Raw genomic sequence first — 580 nt, forward strand, 5'->3', positions numbered from 1 at the left:
CTGATTTTAATAATTAACGAAACAAGAAGGTAACTCACCCAACTTGTCTACAATGGCCTTAATCTCTCTGATTCGTGCTGCTCCCAGAGCAAGGTAGCTGCAAGAACTTGGTAGTTCATCCATGCTGTGTGTTACACTCAGTCACAGCCTGAAAATAATAAGCTTGTTAAGAAAAACTATTGGTTAAGCATGAGGGAATGTCTGGAAAATAAGCTAAGAATGAGAAAATATAAGAAAAATTACATTAATAAGAAAGTTGACAAATAATGCTGCATAGACAATTTTAATTTTGGAAAAAAAATCATGTGGCCAAAATCAGTCTAAACTCTTATTTCCTAATATATGTGAGAAAGTTTGTTGATTTTTGCTGATGATACAAATGAGGGCATAATACTACCTGAAGTGGTTCTCTTCTCAACAATTATTGAGAATAGCAGCAGTGCTGACACTGATGAATCAAGTCACATTAAGAAACAAGGTAATTTTTCACAATACAATGCTGACTATGTCACAGACTAGTATGCTGTTTCTCTGGGTACATTCCAATACTCTTGTGAATCTTGTGATTACATGGTCCCCC

General features: G+C 35.2%; 1 protein-coding gene across 1 annotated transcript in view; it reads right to left on the reverse strand.

Annotated features, from left to right (window-relative positions):
- Positions 1 to 580, reverse strand: part of LOC119592122 (ribonucleases P/MRP protein subunit POP1-like) — a gene marked incomplete in the record, with an annotated part of 7,542 nt that overhangs the window by 6,252 nt on the left and 710 nt on the right. The window contains 1 exon segment of the mRNA XM_037940944.1: positions 39 to 148. Coding sequence (XP_037796872.1) covers positions 39 to 123 — 85 coding nt within the window.

This window comes from Penaeus monodon, chromosome 29, assembly GCF_015228065.2.
Source record: "Penaeus monodon isolate SGIC_2016 chromosome 29, NSTDA_Pmon_1, whole genome shotgun sequence".
NCBI classification, from domain to species: Eukaryota; Metazoa; Arthropoda; class Malacostraca; order Decapoda; family Penaeidae; genus Penaeus; species Penaeus monodon.